This window comes from Chlamydotis macqueenii, chromosome 2 (assembly GCF_036417535.1).
Source record: "Chlamydotis macqueenii isolate bChlMac1 chromosome 2, bChlMac1.mat, whole genome shotgun sequence".
NCBI lineage: Eukaryota > Metazoa > Chordata > Aves > Otidiformes > Otididae > Chlamydotis > Chlamydotis macqueenii.
In genome coordinates, this window is record NC_141557.1 from 161,098,512 (window position 1) to 161,117,915 (window position 19,404).

Here is a 19,404-nt window from a genome sequence, read left to right on the forward strand (position 1 = left end):
TTCCCATGGAAGTAAGCTCATTAACTTCCTGGATGTGTAGACAAAAGCAGCTCTCATGACTACTCATTACAAATAATACAAGCAAAAAGAATGGCCATCTCTTTGCCTTATAAATATTTCCAATGAAAAGGGAAAGCCTTGAGGGCTTAATCCCAACAATGGAAAGTACTCTAAAAGCTCTTTGTTTTGTATTAAGCAATTGAAACCAATAGCATCCAATTTGCAAGCTATTTCATAGTGAAACTGTGCTGTTTTCAACACAGGTGCTGATGCACATATGAACAGAAAAACACAACCATACAAACACACTCAAATGCACGGATATAATGCTTAAGACTGTCAGTACTTTGTCCTTCAACTCCAAGAAAATGGAAGAGAAGGCTGGTTGCTGATTAACATCATGCTCTTTCACTCCTCTTCATAACTGAAACAATCACTACTTTTATCTCCGAAAGCAGTCATTCTTATGAGCTTGTTCCATCCACCCAAGTACAGAGTTTTGCCTTTTTTTTTTTTAATTCCTGTTGCTAAGTACCCCAGGTTTTGGGTGCCTGTGTGCGCACGTATTTGTCTGTGTATGTTTTAGCAAAGGATGAATGTGTTGACTTTACCAAAATGAAATTGTCACAACAGAAAACTGTATTGAAATTACCACTTGAACACAGCATGAAAAACCAAAGATGTCAGTAAATTATAAAATTCAGTATACTCAAAAATTTACCAAAATAAAAAAGTGTCCTAAGATAACTACCTTTCTTCACCCACATTTGTCAACAGTTGAATAAGACTCAAATTTTGCTGTATCCTCGTGCAAATTAATGATACAAATGACTCCGCCTTTGAGTACTCCTGAATACTGTCACATTGATTCATCTGATCCCACAAGAAGGGAGGAAAATGGTTTAGTAGTCCTCCTAGTATTCCTTCTGGCTTTAGTCTTACATGGTTAGATGGGAATTCAAACCTGAACCTTGCCCTTAACCCAGAGTAAGGATTTGAACCATGAATTTCTACCATAAGTCAGGAGGGCATGAGATATGCAGAAGAGGCCACCATTGAATCTGTTTCGTAGTTGCTTCACTGTTTCAAACGTGCAAATGACTGCTGAGATAGACATCAGACAGGCTTGGTTCCATCGCTTGACAGCAAAGAGAAAGGAATGAGAGACAGTATCCTTGAATTCTGGTCTTTTCATTAATAAATACTTAAATATTAATTGAAAGTAGAAAAGGCATAAGAAAAAGAAATTGACAGATTCCTCCCTCTCCCCAATGTCTGAGGTGATGTGGATGTTCCCTTTACCAAATTGCATATCAGTCTCTCTCTGAGATAATTGGATTAGATTTAAGGCAAAGTTGCTCTTTAGTTTCTCTTCACATCAAAACCAAGAATGCATTAGAGATGGAAAGTGGTCCCTTGTGGCCTGTTGGAAAACCTGAGCCATGAAAAATCCGTATCAATGCAGAACCTATCAAGCCCATATCTGCCATAGATATGCCAGGTACCCTCTGGCTCAGTGAGATACTGAAAAGGGCAGTATAAAACTCAGTATTATAACAGCTCATTACAAACAGCAACAAAATAATATATAGCTGAAATCCAGCCTGGAAAATTGGCTCTCCAGATTGGTGAGTTTAACGATATGTTAAACTACTGTGATCTGTTTTGATTATATTAAACAATATACTACAAATTAACTAGGACTTATTTTAAATAATTTTACTAATATGATTACACTCTAAATAAAAATAAAAGTAAAATTAAAAATGAAAATCAAAAATAAAACTACTTATATTCCTTTTTACTCCCATGGTACAATTTTTTTTTATGTGTAAATGAAACCTATTCTGGGCTTCAAGGCACTCACTGAATCAAGTTACTGAAATTTTTGATCACGTATAAACACTAAGAGAAATTTCTGTCCATAAAGCAAGGTGAAGAGATCAGATGTCACACTAACTGTCCCTTTTGACCCAGGAAAAGCACATGTAACTGAATACGTGTCTGACTGAAGATTAGCATCTGCCACTGCCCAGCAAAAATGTTGATTAAAGGCCATCACTATGTAGTTCACAGTAAACACAGTGACAAATTTTCTAGGACCACAGAAGAACGTCAGAAAATATTCCTAGCAGTAGATGGCAGAGAAACATAAAAGTGAGGCAAAAATAGCTATTAAAATATATTTTATACTTATAAAATTACCCTTAATTAACTATAAAATAAATAAGCCTTAACGAACTATAGTAGCCACTTACAATTATTTCTCTACTAATAAGCTTGGAGAATATATTTGCCATATACTGGTCATTAACAAGATATCCTTTGGAATATTTAATTTAATAAAGGAGAAGTTGCTACAAATTAAAGGGATTCCAGGAAGCTTGTGTTTCTGTCACCCCACAGCAATATTTGAGTATCCAATGAGAAAACTTCCTAGGCCAATAAATACCCACATTTGTTCATACAAGCTGAAATGCAGCTTTTATAGCTACTGTCTTGCATTAAATTTCTCCTCTATAGGCTTTTTAATGCTGTGTTCTAGAAAAAATGTAAATAAATATTGGTCATTGGAATCTGCTTTGTACAGAACATTTAATAGGAATCCTTAATTGCATGTTGTAAACATAATACAAATGGTAGTTGTAAAACTAAAAAAAATTTTGTTCAAAATAATCAACAAGAATGTCTCTAGATACAGCAAACTCTTTTACAAGGCACAGTGCTAGATGTCAAAAAAAACCCAATTCCTGCAGAAATTGAAATAGAGGAAATTCCACTTCTGCCTAAGAAAGAAACTGTTGTTCACTGTGGGGGTGGTCAAACACTGGAATAGGTTGCTCAGAAAGCTTGTGAAGTCTCCATCTTCAGAGGTGCTCAACTCTTGACCAGACATGGCCCTGAGCATCTGCTCTAGATGACTCTGTGTTGAGCAAGGGCTTGGACTAGATGATCTCCAGAGGTCCCTGACAACTTCAACCATTCTGTGATTCTGCAAGGCACCTGCGTTTTAGAAGTTTGGGTTTATTTAGGTAAGGAGATGCACAACCAAAAAGCAGAGTGCAATGCAGGGGTCTGGAGCACAAGTCTTATGAGGAGCGGCTGAGAGAGTTGAGATTATTTAGTCTGGAGAAGAGGAGGCTCAGGGGAGATCTCATTGCACTCTATAGCTTCCTGAAGGCAGGTTGTGATGAGCAGGGGTTTGGCCTCTTCTTCCAGGCAACAAGCAGGACCTGAGGAAATGGCCACAAGTTGTACCAGAGGAGGTTTAGATTGGACGTGAGGAAAAACTTTTTCTCCCAAAGAGTGGTCAGGCACTGGAATGGCCTGCCCAGGGACGTGGTGGAGTCGCCATCCCTGGCAGCGTTCAAGAGGCGGCTTGATGAGGAGCTACAAGATATGGTTTAGTAGCTGTGGCAGCAATGGTAGTGGGAAGACGGTTGGACTAGATGATCTTATAGGTCCCATCTAACCATGTGATTCTATGATTCCATGATTCTATGATCATCATTATCATCAGAGCCTAAAACTGAGTAGACCATCTTCTACCTCTATTTCAAAAACCTCTCCAATACAAAGCTACACAGAGGGTACTCAAGATATTGCTATTGCATGGCTCTTCTTCTGGAAATACTCTAGAACTCAAACTTTAAGGAGAAAAAGCAGATGTCTTGAAAATATTCCACAGACAATATGGCTTTTTTTTACCTAAAGACTCGGCAGACAATCATAAGGGATAAAATTACTGCTGTTTAATGAGTTAATGCTCATCAGCTGAGAGGGAGCAATGGATGGGATGTTATTCTTAACATGTTTTGATGACATGACATCAAAGCAAATGCATTTTACTCTGCACTCTCAGCAGGCTGTACATGAACAGCTATAGCAGTTCAGCTAACATTAGATAATTCAATCAACCAAAGTAATGTGAAAATTGAAATGATCTACCTCCACTCCACCTTGTGCATCGTTCCAGTGACAAGAAACTGCTTGCCTTTGGAGTTGGGATGATAAGATTCATTTGGGATGCATAGTTATAAATATGGTGTCCCTTTGTACAAGCCCTCAACATAGTAATTCCTGATGACCTACTTGTGAGAGAAATGAAATGGTTTATGCACTATATAGCAAAGTCATTCAACACTGTAATATAAAAAGCCCATTTCAGTGCTAAAACATGGCTATTAATTGGGAAATTAATAATCTGTCACAGCTTAAGCAACTTCCTTACCAAACTCAGAAGTAAAAAAGCCATCTCTCCAGCAGTTTTTTAGGAAATAAAGACAGTTAGCTCTTTAATGACTACTAAAATCAAAAGCCTCCTTTTCCAGATACATCTAAAAAGCTTATTTTGAAAGCTGAAACATATTCTGTAAATGAAAGGTTGTCGTGAAGTAGATTCCAACTTCTATTAAAGTCTAATGAAACTACAAGGGGTATTTCAGAAAATTCACTGAGTGCAGTGGAATTATAATTCTCTTTTTAAAGATGGTTTGAGAATCTCACATCAGAGAGATAAAGGCAATTAGGAGTTTATTATTTATATATTGAACAGACTATATATTATCAAAATGTGGATATTTCTAAGATCTACCCAAGGAAGTGGATAGCTAATGAAGAGATGGTAACTACTAAATTAAACCTCAGACCTGACTTAGTTCAGGTGGGATTTTTAGATATTTTTTGTTTTATCTTCATGTTAATGAAGGCCTAGGAAGAAAAGGAGGCCACAGATCTCAACAGCTTTGAATAAGCCCTCTATCCTTTATTTAATTTCACTCTTAGCTTTAAAGAATACCTACCAGATGATTACAGTTGCTTGGAGAGAGTAATTTGATTGTGAAGGAGAACATAACGAGCTGCAGCACATTGTGGGATGACGCCAAATTCCAACTAGGTTGACAACCACCAGCTCTTCAATGGAGGTTGTTGAGGTAAATCACAGCACTTCAGTGAGTATATTTTATTACTTATAATTATTTTCTTATGACACTCAAATTATACCCAACCTATTGAACATTAAGTTGTTCAGGATGCAATTGCCCAAGATAGCACTTGAGTTATTTGCACTGAAGAGAAACAGCAATCTTCTCATCTACATCACTGAACGTGACCTCTACTAACTAACACACTGACACCAAACACATTGTCCTCTTTAAACACACCTTTCTTCATGAAGAGATAATCACAGATGTACTCTCTTCTAAGCTTCTTTCTTGCTGGGACTCCAGTTTCTCTAGCTAACCTGCCAAAATATTTCTTCTTTAACACACTATTACCAAAGAAATTCTTCTGTGCTCATTTTTAGGTTTTCTTCCAGAGAACACTGATTAAAAATTACTTTGCTTTGACACCACCACCAAGTATAATAGTCATGTAACTCTTCCAAGCAGCTTGTACAGCAATGAGGATCATATCCTGCCATTTAGTGAACAGCACTGATTAACTATGTGCTGCTCTATTCCCAAGAAAACCTATGAGACTCCCTATCTTAGCAGATATTTTTTTTTTCACATTTATATCGCAAGAATACAGATAGGTAGAGTACCTAGTGTATCAAAACCTGATGTACTCAGAGTTTCTACACAATACTACTATGTGCATGCCTGCAGAACAGGAAAAGCAACGTACAGATTCTGGCTGTGTTGTTTCAACAGAAAAAAACAAGTTTGTTAAGACTGGATTTCTAACTTATTTAGGGAGAAAAGACACAAGCTACCACAGAACTGGTCACTCAGGGCCTCCTGGTGCCCCACACACCAAGCTCTGCACTCAGCAACAGCAACCTTGCCTATCTTCCCATCATCCCCAGGTTAAAAGAAATTGCTCTACAGACAATAATAAGCTCTTTTTACCTTATCAAAAAGAACCACACACCTTCCCAAAATTCATTGAAAGTCCACTCACCCCAGAGCCAAGGGGCACCAGGATGAATGATGGACTCCCTTAAGTTGCTCTTCTCTGCTCTTCTCCCTCCCACACCAAGATCTCACTTATTTTAGGGGTTCTACAAGACAGATAATTTAAGCATTGGCAACTGAAAATGTCAGCTAACAGTGGTGGAGTGACAAGAGAGCAGCTCGTAAATCTGTGTCACTCTTATGAAGAGCCTAATCCGCCTTTCTCCTGGGGGCTACTGTTTTACGCCTCAGAAAATCCTCCTGAAACATTAATCGTACTGCAAACACCAGCTGCTCCCTCCCCTAGATACCACTGCTCCTGAGGAAATGAGACTGTCCATAGGGAAGAGGACACTTGCCACTGACTCAGTCAAAGATTTTAGGCATACATTTATGACAACCTTTTTCAAGTTGGAACCTAAATTTTGGGCAGCTAAAGCTGTATTTAGGCAGTTAAAGGAATTACTGGTGCCGATGACAATTCTAGCTGATATTTCTTCTTCTTTCCACACGATCTTTCCTTAAGTACCTGTGAATGGACTGTATATAAGGCCAGAGTATTGGATGGAATCAGTGTGGCCATTTTTGTGCAGTTCAAACTGAATGCGCTGAAGGTCAGCCTGTTCTGTAAAGGGCCTTAGAGATGTGTCATCATGGCTTAAGTTTAAAGGCATGACAAAGCGTAAATAATTAATGTTTTCTGATTGCTTTGGAATGCTCAGATCAAAGACTTGCCACCCATCTGAAGGGTCAGTACTGTGCACAGCCACCCAGTGGGAGTACCCCATTTTCCTGTCAAATGCAAAGAAACAGTGTAGAAACCCGAGATGGTACGAAGAAAGCTGCTGACTGCTCAAAAGTCCTACTGACTTTGGATTCAAACCAATCAATTCAAGTTACTGCTTGCTAATTGAGCTGCAGGAACTGTCTGCATGTGGACTCTCAAGCTAAGGCAAAGGTAACATAATACATCCTCCCTTAGCTCTCTTTCACAGTATTATATGATGCTTACAAAGAGCATGCAGATGGGCAACAATCAAGGTCAACCTGAAATGCATTCGACCACAGTAACCTGATCATCTGATATCCCATCAAAACATTCATCTGTTTGAAAATTTAGAAGAGCTGTGTATAACAGGTGAAAACTCTGAGAACTTCTTAGAAATAAATCTACCTTTTTACTGGCACTTCTGCCTTTCCTAATCTGTTACTTTGAAGGATTTTTTGCATAAAGCAGACTCTTGTCTCCCAAAATTGTATTTTCTACTGGCAATCATTTCTCTCTTCTACATGACTGAATCTCAGATTTTAACTGGCTGCCAGGGAAATAATTTAGCTAAGAGAAGTGCAGACATGGCCATTTGAATTGAGAAAGTCTTCAGGAACATAAATGCTAGCTTAATTTAAGAAACTGGGTGAAATCTCAAAACCAGACCCATTATATATTAATCATTGAAAATTCAGATCTCATTTTTAACTTGTTTAAATTTGAAGCACAAAAGTTACTGCAGAATCAGGATGTACCTCGGCCTTCCTGCGAGTGCAAAAATTGAGCAAAGACGCCAGGATCCAAGTAATTAATTACAGACTAAAAGACAAGAATTGAATTTATAAGAATTGACACCTGACTATAAATGTAGGAACCTTTTCAAAATAACGGGAAACAGGAAAAAAAAAAAAAAAGGTATTGTAGAATTATTGATTCCTGATTGTGCTGCAGAGCAAACATGGTAGCAATGCCACAGCCAGGGAAGAAGGGTGAATTATTTTAGAATTTGAATGACAGCTATTCAAGATATTATGACCCTTTCAGGGCTCGAGAGACTGAAACAAGCTTGAAAACTGAGCCACTCACATAGTTATTAAGTCATATATAGATGTGTGGTAAAGACAGAGACACTAAGTAAAGCCAGCCCCGTGTTACCAATTTAAAAGGCAAAAGCAATACCATGAAACAAACCTATCTATGTTTTGCCCTTATTTACAATGTTCATTAGGTTGAACTATTGCTCTGTTGAACACTGAGTAGGAACTGCTGTGCTCTTACAATCTGACATTACGAGGCAAGAGACGCACCGGGCAAATGTCAGAATTTCTATTGTGAGTGTCAGAAGAGGGTGCCCAGACTTGTCTCCTGCTGAGAAGGAACAACAGAACTGTAAATGCCGAGTACCACAAAGCCACTTGTCAATCCTTCCCTCTCTGCCACCTACAGCCCTCATGACCCTGACAGATACAGGCTCTGATTGCATTTGTTGGTGGGTTATTGATGTGCTCTGCCTTGGAAAAACTTCCCCTTGGCTCTACGTGATACGTCATGCCGTACCTGGATTTCTGCTGCTATGAGGGAAAGGTGCAGCATTAATGCCATCAGAAGGCTCCGAGGCTGACCTAGTAAAATCTCATTTTGCAGAAAGCTATTTGGCTGTCCTGGTTTTGAACTCCAAGATTTTAAACTCTGAGATGAAGATGATCTTTATTTCCCTATGCTAGATTGCATGAAGGAGCTTTTCTCTGCTCCTCCAAATACACACAGTGGCTACAAGCGCAGGTTTTATGATTCCTACTGCATTGTAAGGAACCAGAGACACTGCACACAGGGAAATTGTAGTGCATGAGAAAAAAAACAAAAACAAAAACAAAAAACCCAACCCAAACAACTGAAAGTAACGAAAAAAACAAACACCAAAGATAGATTGTATAAAATCATCTCTCTGAACCTCATCCTCATTGGTCAGGTTACAGAAAACATCTAACTACGTAATAAGCCCATAAATTAATTAGGTAAGGAAAACAGTGATTGCAAAGGAGAGAAAAAAAATAATCCAAATTAAAACAATATTTTCTGGTTTTCTATAATAATGAATTCATTTTAAATTCAAAACAAGACAGTTGCACATTCAGGAAACAAATACCTGGAGCCTGATTATTGCTTTTCTATATGGACTACAGCCCTACTCTAGAGAGGCTGGCCAAGATGGCTTTTTAGCTGTACCTTAGGGATTACATGTTGACTGTAATTAGAGTGGAACCCCTTGCTCAGCATATTTCACATTTTAAAAGTTTATGATGGTTCAAAATGCAACCGGTCAAATTAACAAGAAAGGAATACATCAATGGCTGTTAAAGATTAAATAACTATCCTGGACCAGGAAGCCTTTGAGCTTCAAGTTACTGAAGGCTGGGAGAATATTCTGCTGATTGATCACTTGTACACTTCCCTGTTGTTCTGCTCTTCCATAGCTGAGCATCGCTGTCAACCATTGCATCAGCTACTGAGAAGGAAAACATTGTTTTACTCTTCTGGGCTCTTGCTTCTTTATTCACAGATTCTAAAACTGGAAAGCATATTAAGTCCACAGGGTTTAAGGACCTATCTAACAAAGTCCATGTGTTCAGCCCAGTAACCTTTGTCTGACTGAAGTGTATCTTGTAAGTGAGGAAGGCATCTTCTGCTGCAACGACTTCTTCCAAGAGTAGTCAAGTAATCTTTCATTATTTCTTTGGCTAAATAGATTGAGATGATTAAGTTGTCATTGGAAAGTATATTTTCCAAGCATCAAGTACACATAGCGTCTTTCTCAAAGTTTCTCATATATTTTTGCCTACAAAAAAAAAGGTGAAGACATAAGATTCCAAAAGCCTTGACTGTCACTTTGTGTAATTGTGCACTCATCCAAATGAGTCAAAAGAAGGAGGACACAGAAAGTCTATCTAGGCTTACATTAGACAAAGACATTGTTAAAGGAATGACTTCTTTCACACAGCTACTGTGATACTGTCCTTTTAAGATGTTTACTGATGTTGTACCATAAAAGCAAAAAGAGCAGCTGCAATGTTGCTACAATATGAGCAATGTGACCCAAAAGTTCCTGGGCTATTTTCCTGAGGTGTCAGCAAACAAATGTACAGACATAAGTCCCCAGGAGCTTCTCCACATCCTCTGTAGATGCTCTTCTCTCTCTCGCCAGACAAAACTGCCCCAAGGGAGCAGTGACATACTTATGGCAGGGGCCTTAACAGGCAGAAGTCAGGGCTCAGAGCTCTCCTGAACAGCTGGTCTCTCTGCACGCACTAAGCCAACAGCTGATGATGCCACCACTGCTTAAGAAACTCACGGGGAAAAAGTGCTTTTTACTTTTCAAGATTCATAAAGTAATCTCTCCTACAGAAGGAATGGGCTTGTGTGTCAAAGTCATGTCTGATTTGAGATGGGGAAAACAAAGTACTTTTTCTGTCATTTTGAGAAGAACAGTTGATTCAGTATCATTATTGTAAAAGTAGAAACGGAAAAAAAAAAGGGAAGAATATTTTATATGTTAATGACAATAACGATCATTAGTGATCATACATACCGATGGCATAATTTCTTTATCTCACTGAATAGTGACCTTCAGATTTCTCATCATGCTTGCACTCATGAAAGCCAAAGAAACCTACCCTGAATATCATGCAAATGGGACTCAAACCACTTGAATGGGGTGGCTCGTGTTGTTTCTTTTGTCTCCTTACTGACCCAGCACAGAACAAACTCTTTGATGACATGTTAAATGGAAGTCCTAGACAGTCATTGCTCAAGTTATGTGTCCTGTGCCAATGAGAGTATTTTGTAACTAGTTCCTAGCTTGTTTTTTTTTCCCCTTTATTTTCTCTGAACGGTCATGTAGAGGTGTTATATGTTAAAACTCATCTGTTCTCTATCTCCCAAAAGTACGTAAGACAGTTTTTTATGAAACAGTTTGTTGAGGTAGTTGAAAATTGAAATCCACCGTTACTTAAAAATCCATTTGTGTTGCAAATCATAATAGAAAAAGTGTCCACTATGGACATAGAAATTTTGAAAACATTCTGTTTTGGAAATCTTCAAAATAAAAATGTGAAATCTGCTACATATAAATCAGGGTCAAACTAGATTAAGAACATTTTATAATGATCAGGAAACATACTTTTTCCAATATAACTCCACACAGGTTTTGCCTACATTTGTACTGCTGGAGAGTAACTTATGTTTTATAAGCTTAATAATTAGTTTCACAACTGATGATGGAAAGTACAGTATTATTTTTCCTAAGGCTTTCATTATTATCTGTAGGTTGACTTCCCTCTAGACATGGATCTTGTAACAGAAGATTAACTCTAGTTTTTCAATGGAGTTTTACTGTAAGAATATTTTTCTTCTCTGACTTTCTCTACTTAAGTGATTTAGATTAGAATGTGCCTAGATTTAGTCAACTGTTGATAACATTTGTGATTTCTAGTAGATACGAGTATTTAATTATATATAAAAGAAGTTCTATTACATTACAGATTACCATGATGGATCACATTTTCAAACCAGACTAATGCAGAGTAAAACCAAAGTAATGCAACTAAAATTATTGTAGGTGCTCTAGATTTAAATCAGCAGGACAGATCACCCATAAGCAGTGTCTCTTACAAAAAAAAAAAAAAAGGATTAAAATTTAAATATATATATATGTGCCAAAAGAGCATCCATATTTTATCAATCTAAAGGGCCATCTCACTGATATTGTCCTCACTTCAGTGCTAGCTAAACACCTAATTAAACATGCAAGTGTAGAAAAATATATATAGCCATATCTTCCAGTGATAACGTAGGGCTCTTGAATCCTCACCCAAAGCCAGTGAGATGGTACTTGACATCCTTCAACAGAATTTTTCTTTCATGGATTTGTACAATTCCTTCTTGTACCCAAATTTTGGGCATCCACAATGTCATACCAGAAGAGTTCTGAAGTTTAAGTACACCTTGCGTGAAGTATCATCTTTCTGTGATTCATTTGAACCAACTCCTGCTAGTTTCAGTTGAGAGCGTGATGTAGAAAGGAGGCACATTAGAGGGCAATGATTTCATCTTCAGGTGGAAGGAGAGCATTGTCAAGTAACACTAAACTTTTGTCAAACAAAACAATAAATTAAATCTATCAATCCTTTGCACTTTCTCTAGGGTAGTTCCAGAGGATAGCTCAGGCTAAGAAAACTGCTTAAATTACATAAAAGGTCCCAGTGAGCCTCAGCATAACACAGTATATACCAAGTACAGAAGTGATATCACATACGCTTTAGTCCTGTGTCTGTGGGACATGAGAGATCTCTAAACCAAAAGTTGTCCCCATCCTCCATCGCTTTCTGCCTCAGGACTCCCATTTGCTGTCTGCAGGAAAAGTCTCATTGATACTCTTGGGTTCTGGCTTTACTAGTCAGAAACCCTGCCATGGCAGCAAGCATGCAGACCTGAAATTAGACTAGAGTTCTCTGCGTGACAGAAATTTGATAATATCTCCTTGAATAAAGGCCTATCGACCTTCTAAAGAAGTAGACACCCAGAAACGCTTTGTATCAGAGAGAGATTATCAGAAATAACTAATGAGTCATTCTCCTAGGGTAATGAGGCAAAAAAAAAAGGAATTTTTTTTTTTGTCTTTATGCTTTAAATTTAAAGCACATTCTTTATAAAGAAAACACACTATAGCTTAAACTTCACTAGTAGGATGAAGTTGCTTTGACATCTCACCCATCTTTGCAAGATTACAGCCCAGTCTCCCTACTACAGACCAATATTCCTTGTAGGGTTGGATCCAGAGCAAAGATCACCAGAAACTAATTATTATTTTGTCCATACTACAACCTCAAGATATTTGTCTTCCTGTTTTTCAGGAGGGCTTGGCTTCAGGGTCCAGGAACTTCTCAGCAGGTAGGTGCACTTTGTAACATCTCATCATATCTCTGGGATGTTGGAAAGCACCTGATCCTGCTTCAGTCTGGCTCTTTAACACAACTTCTGCGGCTCTAATTCATATGGATTTAGGATTCATTAATTAGCATTGCTATGAGATCCATATAAAATCAAACACAACACAACCAGCAGAGAAAAGCGTTATAAGATATTTTGTTTGAATGCCACCTTGGCTTACATTTAAGGATCCACTAAGGATGCTATTTCCAATCTCAAATACCTTGTAAAAGAAATTATTTTCATAGGCCACACTAGTGTGCAAGCTAAGATAAATTTGTCTTACCATTATCACCTTCTTAAACTGTCTCGCAACCATGTTACAGAGTACAATAAAACACTTAAAGGTTTTTACCTGTGGAAATCATAGCCAGATCAGTGCTTGACAGAGACCGCGATGATTATGACAATGAACATCAGAATGGCCAATGCAACAGAGAGAAGGAAGCACTTCATCTTCCTGGCTCGTAGCTAAAAGAGGAGAAACACAAGGAAATAAATGCATGGACATTTAATGGGAAGATGGAGGGTAAATCCACAAAGAAATTCTGCTATTTTTCCATTTGTAGGACTATTTAAAACAAATCAATACAACATGGAAAATTTGCCTCTCTTTTCAGACTCACTCATCCTTCTGGACAATCCAGATTCTTCCTTTTCAGTGAAAAATTCCCCTTAAATACAATCACCTCCTCTACACTACTTTCCTCCTGCTTAAATCATTGTTTATGTCCCACTAAATTTCCAGAATCTGCTTGGAGGGTTGGACTTGGGTAAAGCTATTCAGTTTGATTTTGGTCTGGAGGTGTCAAATTTACCTTCTGGCTGCCAGGAGAAGACCGTTTCCTGTAAGATAAAGAGGTGTCTCCTAGCACCGCTGTGCCGTGAAATCTAGCCAAGCAATAAGGCAGGCTGTTTACAGGGTAGGGAAATGTACCTCCAGCATTAACCACCCTGATTTCATTCTAATTAAGATATGGTAAAAGAGATTCTACATGGTTTAAATTTTGATGTGTTTTTTCGACTTAAACCCATCAGCCTTCCTGGTGGCCTCCATGGACATGATGTCGTTTGTTCCCATTTAAATTATTTTGCAGATAGTTCAATTCCTCTTCCTCCCTTTTGGACAGATTAGAATAAGGGTGTTTCCATAATCCCACAGTGTCAGTAATCCTCTTATCAACACATAAAAAACTAACTTCAGCAGGACACAGAATCAACTTAGACATTTTCCTTAAGACCAGATCAACCAGTCTTCCAGACACCAGACTTAACACCATCTTACCTGATAAGCCAATTGCATTTGTTGAGTTATTTACTTTTCTTACAACTGAAGCAGTACTCTCACAGAAAGATTATGTTAATATTGCTGCTTTTATCTACTTTTCCTTCCTTTCTTCCCCTAACTGTTGTAATCAGCCCTCGCACTCTGTCTCAGATCCTTTGCTAACTGGTTTACACCACGTTGCATTTCCCATAGAGCCATAGTTCTCCGGCTATTCTGTTCTACGGATGTTTTCACCTCTTACGCTGCAAGTGACAGGAGACTCATCTCTTCCATTGATGCACCAAAGCCCAGTGTTTCATTCCCCCACAAACCTCCCAGGCCCCATCTGTTTTGCTGTGCAGAACTGGAGAAGCGATTCCAGCAGGAACTGTTCTCTCCTCCAGAATCAATCACCAACCAAACCAGTATTTTTTAATTAAAGTGTGGATTTCCAGATTATTTTTTTTTTAACAAATTAAAACACTGTGTTGTCCTACCTCCATAGCAGATAATCTGTGATTCACCTTGGCTCTCCACTTGCTTTTCAGTTACTCACACAGAAATGTTTTCTTTGGGTTTGGAAAAAAATAGGTGCTTTAAGTATATCATTCCACGTGCATGTGTTAAGAAGGATGTTTTTGTTAGGTATGCTAGGAATAAGTGTGTGTGGGACACACTATTTTCCCTCTTCCCTAAAAATGTACTTGAGGACACCCATTTGCTCACATTTTTCAATCAGTTTACTGTGACTCTTGAGGGAGAATACAGGTGCACCAGGGCTACGTCTCTAACAATTTTTTTTTTCACACACAAAGTGATGTTTCTTTACAGTGACTGTGCACCTGCAAGCTTCATTTCTAGAGTGGTGCCTAACATGCATTCTGAATGCTCGGAGCATGAGACAACAGACCTGCATCCTCTTTTCTTTTAACCTTGATTAATTCCAAGTCAAACCAGGAAACCTCTGCTTAAAATTGCAGACTACTGTAAAGCACCTAGATGTCCTTGCCCACTTCTAAAATGCCAGAGCCTTTATTTGGTCAGCAGAGGATGCTCATGGGTCATTTAGCTTCAAGCAGCATTCTCAAATAATCCTAATGAGAGTTTAAAAAGCTGTACAGTTATCACTTCAGATGGCTTCTTCACCAGTCCCTTTGCAGAGAGATTCCCTTGTTTTGCTCTTTCGAGCATTGCAAAGCCCTATTCTCTCTTATTTTGCACTTTTTGTAGCTTCTTCCTCTCCCATTTTTTTCTTGTTTTTAACCAGCATAAAGCAAGCATAAAATCCAACCATAAACAGACTAACAGAGTAATCAGAGGGTAGGAGAGATGCAGCCAAGCCTTTATTCTGCTGTTTGGTGCACATTTCATGACCTTGTCCTGGCTGGTAAGTCAGGATAAAGATTCCTTCTCTGTTTATAACATCTCTTAGTGGATTTAGTATTACTGTCCCTCACAGTCATATAATCTGTTGCAGGATTCCCCTGTTAATTCCTAGCTCTTTATTTACTTTATATTTCAGTAAGCAAAATGTTCAGTTCTTTGAGCCCCTTTAGTCTCCAATCATAAATTTGTACATGTTGGTGGCACTATAGAAACACAGCTTCTGAGCCCTGCCTGATCACACAGCCTTTTCTACACATGCTGAGGAAGAGTGGTCGTATACCTCAGCTTCTTTTTGCCACTCAAGTGGAAAAATATTGATATGTGAGCAAAAGGTAGCAGTTCCCCTCAAGGGACAGATGCACACATTGCTTCAGGAAGGGCTATGCAAGCTTCCCTTCACGTATCACTTGACATCCTGTGACGTTTACCAACGCTGTCCTGTGAAGAGGACAAGCCTGCATCTTGGTGAGCTCGTGACCTATTCTCTGCCCTTATCAGAGGAGAAAGATGTTAGCACAGAGCAGGCTGGATAGATTCTTCTGTTCACCAAATAGATGCAAACCATTGTATATGCACCCTCATCTGAATATTGCATAAATATACACTAATAAACAACATACTAATATTACATATAACAAACTCTGGTCATTATCCCTAGGTTAACAGAATCTGATTTCCAAACTGGGATTCTAAATGGTGTCTTAATGCCACTGCTGTCATTTTTGAGAGAAGTTGGGAGATAAAAAGAAACACATCCCTATGTCTTTAATAACCCCAAGGCAGCCATGCACACTGGAAGCACATCAACATCAGAAATGTAAGCGCTCAACAGCTAGGAAATGCTAGAGTTTAGGTTTCCCATGTATGTATATACAGGTGGTATTTTTTTCCCCTCTCCCTTTCAAGCAGGATCTCTACTTTATTCAGTAAATAGGTAATTATTACACTATATACATCATGTATGTTTATAAATTTTACTTATCTACTCAGTTTTTCTTGGGATGTTCATCCAAAGCCATGTTCACATTAGACCACATAAACCTTTCAAATAACACCAAGATCCTAATTTTTCCATGGGAGTTTAATGACAGTAGAATCATACAATTAATGCTTTCTATCCCAAATATCAATGCACTGATGGGTTTATGTCCATTTTAAGCCAAGGAAGTGGAGACACATGCCACAGGTGGAAGTATAGCTGATCTCATCAGAGTTCCAATTCTCCAAAGGAAACAAAAAAAAAAAAAAAGGAAAAAAAGATTCATGATACCATCCCTTGAATTACTTGACTTACTTACTACCCTGAGACAGATACCACTAGGTTTCTGCCATAAAATTAGTAGTCTCAGAACAGCAGAGCCACAGCACGTTTAAGGATAAGGAGAAGAAAAAAAAAAAAACAACAACAAAAAAAAACCAACATTAAAAAAACCAACCAAACCACTTGCAAAATGAAACATTTATTTTACAACATAATTCTTCAGGGAGCTTTGCATTTTTATAACGTTTCTCATGCATCCAGCTAATCCGCAGTTGATTTCGCCTGTCTTTTTCGAGCTCTTTCTCCCCTCTAGTGCTAAAGATCTTTCTTTCACACTGCGCATTAATGCTGTTCCCTGTTCTCTTCTCCTTGATTTTCCTGGGCTCCAGCACAGGAAGCTCTGAAGCAATGATGTGACCTCCTCTCAGTTTCTGCAACCTACATCTACGATTGCTTGCAGGAGTTATTGTAAGGTAATTTTGCCCAGCATCTTCCACTTGCACTTGAAGCACACCCAGCTGCCTACCAAAGAAAAGACATCCCTAGGGCTATTGGCACAGCAGAGGTATCAAAAGCTGAAGTATACTCTTGGTACAATTGAAATCTTGAGGATGTTCTCCCGAGCTTCAAAGAAGTATTAAGAAAAACTGAGGGAAGAGTTTGAGGTTTTTTCCCCCAGGGACTTGAAGTTTTTGCCAATTTAACAAAAGCTCCTAAAAAAACATGTTTCTCCCAGGGAAATACATTTCCCAAAACTCTATTTTGGAAAACATCTACTTCCTTTAACTATCTTTGAAAATTAATATATAAATATACATATCTAAATCAGTGCAGCAAACAAAATTTCAGGATGAATTTGGGAAGAGTTTAAAGCTACCAGAGAGTATTATTTTCTGCTAGAAAATGTACGAGAAATAATTATAAGCAGTATTATCTGATTTCATTTTAATTGTGTTAGCTTATTCTGAACCTTGAATGGTATGTTGTTGCCCTGCTCTGGTTTTACAGCTCTGTCCCAACCTGTTGTAAGCCGATTTCCCATAACACCTAGAATTTGTTGATTAAATTGGAGCTAATCTATTTTCATTGTACATATTTTCCCAAGATGAAAAGAATGCAGCACGGGACAAAAAACTATAATCATGTAGTAAGACGTAATAGTTTTTTTACAGTTACTTTTGATAGGCTCTCAGGGTTTTTTGTAAAATGGTATAAGTAAAGATATATTTTAATCCTGACAGAGAGTCTTTAAACACACATGTGAAATAGGAGTGAAAAGCACAGAACTAATGAGCAAGGCTATTTAGGGACACAGCTGAGAAGCACTTTATATTGACAGGCAAACTGGATGTGACTGAGCCTGGAAGAAGCCTTTTTCTCATTGTTTCATAAAAATAAGCTGCAAGTCATATTTTATAGCCTACAAGTTATTTATTTCTTTGGGGTGAAATGTGAAATGTTGAAAGACATTTTAATTATGTCACAACAGATAGTTAAGTAATTAAAAGCTATTAAAGCCCATTACACCCCCAGGGCCAGAAAAGCACATTTACTCTTGAAAATTCCTAAGCAAATGCAGTTACAAGGAGGAAATAAATGTTTTCCTGCTAAGGATTCAAAAGCTAGCTGGGACAAAGCATAAATAATAGAAGACACTAGAGGAAACTGTTTGTCCTGTATTTATATAGAATGGGAAAGAATGAGTCAAACCAGTAAGTGTTTGATTCACATATGGAAAAGCAGTATCATGCTTCTCTACCCTCTATGGATTGGTTACACTGTACACTGAAAGGTAGGAAGGTTGAGATTTCACAACCGACTACTAAGGAGGCGAAAAGCCCTAGAAACAGGCATTTCAGTTCAGGTAGGGATCTGTACTAGAACTGCTGCTCTATTCTGGGAACCTCAGAACATATGACATTGCTTCAGAGTAGAGACATACCCTACGATGCCATGGTTGTGGCATTTTCTAGGTGTCCTGCAGGACAAAAGCACTGGACAGGTTGCTATCATTAGCTAAATTAATCTCACCTCACCCCAACCTCAATTAATTTCCCCCCTTCTTATTCCATCTCTCCCTGTTCTTAGCTCTTGGACTAGGATAAGGATGATGACAGCAGAGAAAGAGCATTGACCAAGATGGTTAACCCAAGACAATGTCTCTCTGTCCCTCCCTCCTGCAATGCCAAATAATATATGTGTTTGACATAACCTAGGGTTTCAGTTAGGTTTTATGGCAAGAACCTAGAGGAGGAGGTCCATTTTGCAGTCATCATTTCTTAGACAGGTTATTACAGTAAGCAAGCAAAGAGTTACCTTGTACTCAATACCAAAAGACTCAGTAAGACTACCCTTTTTTTACCTGCAGAAATGCTTACGTGTATTTTAAACACAATTTTAAAATAATGAACAAATAATGAAGCATTTTCCAACAGAGCCAGGATTAAAAGAACTTTCAGAAGTACAGTTCCACTACTTGAGCAAAGAAACCATTGAAGATTTATCTGCTATGGAGATCTATTTCCTGCAAATCTATTCAGCAAATAAAACCCCAAAATGATTGAATTTAGAAACCACACAATAACAGCCCCCAGTTATCAGGTCAGGTCCTCTTAAGAGCCTCTGTAGGGCAATGAAAACCCACCTTGATTAATTTTCAAGTACTGTTTCATTCATTGTAAGATTAACAAATCTGTTTGACATAAAATGGTACAGTTTATATGCAAATCTCTGTAGAGAGAGTTTTGTGACACTAAAGAGGTTCATGCAATTTTGTTCACCCTGCCCTCAGAGGTCATTTGGAATTGCACGAAAGCATTTGTCTGTGCCCTTAATA

At 38.2% G+C, this 19,404-nt stretch overlaps 1 protein-coding gene across 7 annotated transcripts in view; it reads right to left on the reverse strand.

The window, feature by feature from the left end:
• TSNARE1 (t-SNARE domain containing 1) overlaps nucleotides 1-19,404 on the reverse strand; it is a 490,264-nt gene that overhangs the window by 48,021 nt on the left and 422,839 nt on the right. For all 7 annotated transcript variants that reach the window (XM_086741344.1, XM_086741345.1, XM_086741338.1 and 4 more), the window contains one exon: nucleotides 13,010-13,125. In XM_086741344.1, coding sequence (XP_086597470.1) covers nucleotides 13,030-13,125 — 96 coding nt within the window. In that variant the 3' untranslated portion in view covers nucleotides 13,010-13,029. The remainder of the gene's footprint in view (nucleotides 1-13,009; nucleotides 13,126-19,404) is intronic.